At 39.0% G+C, this 6239-nt stretch overlaps 1 protein-coding gene across 3 annotated transcripts in view; it reads left to right on the forward strand.

Annotated features, from left to right (window-relative positions):
- MYB (MYB proto-oncogene, transcription factor) overlaps positions 1-3680 on the forward strand; it is a 33583-nt gene extending 29903 nt beyond the window's left edge. For all 3 annotated transcript variants that reach the window (XM_057738898.1, XM_057738899.1, XM_057738900.1), the window contains one exon: positions 2407-3680. In XM_057738898.1, coding sequence (XP_057594881.1) covers positions 2407-2523 — 117 coding nt within the window. In that variant the 3' untranslated portion in view covers positions 2524-3680. The remainder of the gene's footprint in view (positions 1-2406) is intronic.
- The last annotated feature ends 2559 nt before the right edge of the window (positions 3681-6239 follow it).

The following is a 6239-nucleotide window of genomic DNA, read 5'->3' on the forward strand; positions in this document are numbered from 1 at the left end:
ATAAGCAATCAAACTAAAATATGGGATTTGGAAGGACAGATACACACCAGAGAAATATGTATATTTAATCCACTCCTTAAACCTAGAGAAGCATCGTTTATTCAGAACTATATCAAAGAATGCTTAAACTAAACTACCCTGGTGATTTTATTTAGGAAAACACTAAATGTGACTCAGTGGCAGAGGTCAGGTCAGAATGCTTGTCATCTTTGTCCTATCATTTCTGTAGTTTGCAATTCCAGGAAAATATTATGATAATCAATCTTGCCTATTGTAGTATTTCAAGTTATGTATTGAGCCTGTGAGCCTTGAGAGTAAACGTGTTAAGATGGTGCCTTTACGTTGGCAGTGAGATGGTGTGACAGACTGGGCAGAAACTGGGAAATCTAGTTTGTGTCCTGTGAAAGTTTACAAGTTAAACTTGGCACTGAAAACCTTATGTCATTGAAACTTTGTTCCAGACCCTAGGCAAGGAAGCCCCTTCACCATACCAATACCAGGTTCGTTGGGAATTATCTTACCTCTTTGCTACAAAGTCTGATGACTTTGACACCTCATCTAAGCACTTCTTCCTGCATTCCAAGGCCCTGCTGACCGGACCCCACAATTTCCCACCAATAAGAACTCTAATGGAAGCAGCAGCTAATACTCATTAGTGCCTAGATTTACATTTCTACTTCATCACTTCTTAGCTGGGTGACTTTATGGATGTTGCCTAAGTTCTCTCTTCCTTTAAAATTGCCCGCTCTGTAAGACAGGTGTAATGAGCCATACCTGTGCCAGGGGTATTTTGTGTGAGAATTAAATGAAATGATACATGTAAAATACTTAGAAGCGTGAAGGGTGCATAATAAGCACGTGTTAAATGCTGTCATTTCATCTACTGTATCTCTTCCTCTCTGTCTCCCAGTCCCTCCCACAAGCAGTGTACAAACTGCAGCTTCCTGACTCTTTCATGCTATTCCTCCACCTGGGTTGCCCTCTTTACCACCTGTCTGTCGACTCCCTGCCTATTCATGCCCTTTGCCTAGAGCATTGCCCTGGCTGTTGCTCGGTGTCCTGTCTCTTCTTCCTCTGGCCGTGGCACCACAAACCTTTCGTCTGCCTGCCATCACTCCACGGATTTCACACATGTTCATTTTGTCTCCTAAAGGACACTTGAGGCTCTCAAGAGCAGAGGACTTTCTTTCCTTATCCTTCTTTTGTCCATGAAAAACATGCCTCTTAGATATCAACACTAGGAATAGTTGTGCTTTTTCTAAACTACTGATTTAGCTTTGAGCTTACAGACAGCAAATCATATCTGCTTGTGTTCCTGTTTCCCCCTTTGCATTGACTTCTAGAGAGCTCAGAGCCAAGTTTGAAGTTTACATCTTGCTGGTGCATTATAGTTCATGGCAAGTGTTTTGAAAACAAATCTCACCTCATCTTCATATTATTTGTTTTTTCCACATTTCTCTGTGACCCTGCCTTGTCCACTTTTTAAACCCTGTTAACTTATATTTATTTTGTAAGCATCTTAAATCCTTTTGGGAACTAAGTAGGGCACAAATAGTACATATTTTGGTCTGAAGCAACATGGAGGGAAGGCAGGAGCTGGGGCTGGGCAGAAGACAGACACAGGTTCAAAACCACCCCACCACGTACCTATAGAGTGGCCTTGGGCAAATTATCTCTACTTTCTGAGTCTCCATTTCCTACCCAATTAAAGAGAGAATGAACCTCCCAGCCAGGGTGGTTGTGCTGTGTAAATGAGATCATGTGTGTGAATGATCTGGATGCTGCCCATGAGGTGTTAATTCCATCCTGTATCTTCCAATGTATCTTTAAAAAGTAAGCTATCCTGGTAAACAGATATTTCTTAATTAATTGGTTTTTAATTGATAAAGTTAAATTTTCATAACTAAAGTTAACTTTAATCAATTTAATTGATTAAAAATATATACTATGTTTAGTAGGTGTTGATCCGTTCCAGCACCTACAGGAGCTTCTTCTGTGCCGGCTGACTTAAGCACTCACCAGTTTGCTTAATGAGTAAATGCCCACAGCTCACCTTAAGTATCTGGGGGATGAGACTCATTCCTATTTCCAACTCTGTAAAATCTCCTAATAGACAAAGGGCACTTCAAGTATGAAGATACAGCTGTATCTTGTCATACTGTTTGGAGTGGGTTTTCTCGCTTCACGATAAACAATTTCTGATAATTAATATCACTTAAGAATGCTGGCTTCCTGGTTGTCAGAGTGAAGATCTTATCCGACAAAGGCTCCCCGGTGTCTACTACTCGCTATCTGGAGGTCAACATTTTTTTCTGCTGGCCCTGCTGGGATTGGGAATGCATTTGTGGGCTAAAGTGTGAGCTTCCCAGTCTGACCTTGCCCTTGCCCTCTCTCTCTCCCCATTAGCCTTGTAGCGGTGCCTGGGAAGCTGCATCCTGTGGGAAGACAGACGATCAGATGACAGCTGCTGGTCAGGCTCGTAAATATGTGAACGCCTTCTCAACCCGGACTCTGGTCATGTGAGACGTTTGCAGACAAGCATTATGGTTTTCAGAACACTTCAAGTTGATTTGGGATATAGCATTCCTCTACATGAAACTTTTCATGAATGGGAGAAGAGCCTATTTTTGTTGTGGTACAACAGTTGAGAGCAGCACCAAGTGCATTTAGTTGTGTGAAATCATATCAGATTTCACACAACTAAACGGATTTTTTTTTAAAAAATTAATAACAGTCTTACCTAAATTATTAGGTCATGAATTGTAGTCAGTTGTTAGTATCTTAATGCAGAGTTTTTAAAAAAAAACATAAGATGATTTATCTGTATTTTAAGAGGATCCAACAGACTAGTATTTTTTTCTGTGATGGAGTTTTTGAAATTTTACACAAAAAAAGGTACTCCAATATTTCACTTTTCTCAATCACTAAACACAATGCATTACTATAAATGTTGGCTTAACACCATGGAATAAGTAATCAATGTTGTAAATGCTCATTTATGGTTAATAACATTGGAGGTACATTTACTGTACTAAACCATTTTATGAGGGTTTTCTTGTTAGCTTGCTTTAAAAATTATTACTGTATGAAATAGTTTTATAAAAAATTATATTTTTATTCAGTAATTTAATTTTGTACATGCCAAATGAAAAAAAATGTGTTTTGCTGCTATGGTCTTAGCCTGTAGACATGCTGCTAGTATCAGAGGGGCAGTAGAGCTTGGGAAGGAGAGAAAAGAAACTTGGTGTTAGGTAATTGACTATGCACTAGTATTTCAAACTTTTTAATTTTTTATATATATATATACTTTTTTCCTTTTGTAATACATTGGAAAACTTGTTTGGGAGATTTTGCATTTGTGGTTGTTTGTTTTTTTGTTATTGTTGGTTTATAAGAGCATGCAATTGCACTTCTTTCTTGGGAGATCTGTGTTGTTGACGTCCTATGTTTTGTTTTGAGTTCAGCCTGACTGTTCTTTAATTCAGGGGTTATGTGTTTAATCAGCATTCCCCGTGGTCTCTAAGTGTATGGTCTTAGAACTGCCACAGAGAACCTGTGTGTGCAGCTGGTGTCGACAGCCAGTTGCTGCCTTAAGAACATTTGGTGCAAGATGGCCGGCACTGAACTTTTGATATGACAGTGTACTTACTGCCTTGTAGTGAAATAAAGCTGCGCCCTTATTTTACTTACTTTTGACTTCTGTCTTACTTTCAATTATGGCGATAGTTATCCTTTTAAGAAAATGGAGTAAACACAGAGCACTTTCCTCTGTTAATATTGGGTTGGTCAAAAAGTTCGTTTGGATTTTTTTGTAACATCTTATGGAAAAACCTGAATGAACTTTTTGGCCAGCTCATTAATTTGCACACCATCTTAACTTCACTTGAAGAAGCCCAGAATTATAACTTTGGAGAAAGAACAACAAGCAAACCAAGTTCAGTACTTCACAAAATAATCATGTGCAGAATGACAGCTGGGAGGGATCTTCCAGAGACTCTCAGTCAGGATTCCAGCAGCGTTCGAATTGGGATAATGCTGGGAGAGTTCATCCACAAGGGTGCTGATACCACGGGTGTGGGCGGGGGGGAGCAGGACCACAAGTGTGCATGCACGCGGATGCAGGCCTGAGGGACACTGTCCCATGGAAGGGGAGAGTCTTGGAAAGTAGGAGCTCTTGAGAGGAGCAGCGACATTTGGAATCCTCACAGAAAGAGAGCCGAGGGAATCCCTAACTTTATATTCCCTGGCCCTCTCATCTCTGCCAAGGGTCCTCATTGGCAGAACCAACCAGAAGCTAGAAGGCATGGGAGCACCTGGATGCGAGGCAGCTGATCAGCATCCTAGGGCAGAGCCAGAGGACATTTTTCTGTTGGGGTAAGGACAGGGCGACCCAGCCGAGTCATCCATTCTGTCCAACTTCTGTCTTGTTGATGACCTTCCACTGGCTTCCATCTCTCAGCTCAGGGTTCTCCTCACTCTGCTACAATACCCCTTCACGTAGGGTCCTTGTAATTTCCTTTAGTCACTCCTTTCCAACTCAGATTTTGAATTCTCATATGCATGATGTACTTGGTGTTCCTAGAGCCAAGGATTTGTTGCTCCCAATTATTAGCCTTTTTTCTCCAGCTGTAAAATGAGTTCATTCCTATAATGCACCCTTGTTAAATAATGCCCTTACAAAGCTTATTACATAAGCTTTCCGTAATTAAGCGATGCATGCTGTGTAGTGTGTCAAATGTTCCTCTGGTTGATAATGTGCATTGCCAATTGCAGAGATCAACTTAGGGGTCACTGAATATCTATTAAAATCAATTAATGGCAAGAGTGGACTCAGCATTATATAGAACTAAAATAAATATTTACTTTCGCAATAACCACATAATAACTAGAGACTAAAAACCTAAACCAATGAAAAGAAGTGTAAATTTAGGTATATGTACAAATATATTAATGTGACACTCATTTCACAAGCATCTCTAAAACCTTTATCTGTCCTGGACATTTTTTTAATCCTCCTGCTTTCTACAGCAGAGATTCCTGTAGTAAAATAGATGGAAACAGCATTGCTTACTAGCCAAACAATGGTTGTCCTTTTGGGTCATTATGTGTAAAGTTTGAGTTCACATATGCACATCTGGAGGATAGGAGAGACACTGAGAATATGTTAAACTGTCTTCTAGCCACTAACAGGGCTGATAATCCAAGGTAAATAAGATGTACAAGGAAGAACTTCTTTTTCTCTTTAGAAATTATATAATACTAGAACATCCGTTTATTTAACAACAGAGGGGGCTTCCAATAAGGGGCTCTCCACATTGCTTTATTGAAAGAAAATCAGTTTTGAAGTCCAACCAGTCTTAGTTTAAGTTCAGACTCTGCCCTTTACCAGCTCTGTGACCTGGTAAGAGTTTTACTTAATCTCTCTAAACTTCATTTTACTTATATTGGAGGTAAAAATACATCTCAAGGTTGTGGGGTATTGTGAAGATTATGTGAGATAGTAAATGGATTCCTGCATCTTTGTAAAATGCTGCCATGCTTATTGATGAGGTAAGTCACCATAATGACTCTCGTCAAAGAAAAAGCAGGTCTGTAACCTAGCAACAGAGAAGTGAGTACCACTGAGGCCTGCATCCTTGATTGTGTGTTAAATCTACTTTTTGTATTAAAACTAACTTTAAATCTAAATTATATCTTTTCAAAATAGTCCTAATCATTCAAAATATTGCTAAGCATATTTAAATGTATGTCTCTCCTTCTTGTACAAATGTATATGGGAAATACAGGCTATATTTTCCTTAAACATGTGAGTTTTTAATTCAAAGAAGAAAACTATCTAGCAGATAAAAATGTGATGAGCAGATCTATTACACTGCAATTAAAATACAAATTTGATGCTTATTTCTCTCCTTTCATCTTGCTATTAGGAAATAAAGTCTTCCTTATTCATCATTTTTAGAGGGTAAAGGAAAGGAATTAGCTAAAAGGCAAAACTTCTTTTGAGAAATAGTGAACTTGTGTACAATTATGCATAGCAACTTTGGGAACTGGAGCAAGAGCAAGCTGAACTGTAAATCTTAGGGAACTTAGTGTTTTGGCAATAAATAGGTTAGAATTCTTTTGAATTAACATTCAGCACAAATGTTCTTGATGCTAATGTGGAAATTGGAGAGACTGGTATCTGCCTTATGGACCATGTTTCTCTTATTCAGCCAGTATATGTTCAGCACCTACTGTGT

This window comes from Hippopotamus amphibius, chromosome 6 (assembly GCF_030028045.1).
Source record: "Hippopotamus amphibius kiboko isolate mHipAmp2 chromosome 6, mHipAmp2.hap2, whole genome shotgun sequence".
Classification (NCBI taxonomy): Eukaryota; Metazoa; Chordata; class Mammalia; order Artiodactyla; family Hippopotamidae; genus Hippopotamus; species Hippopotamus amphibius.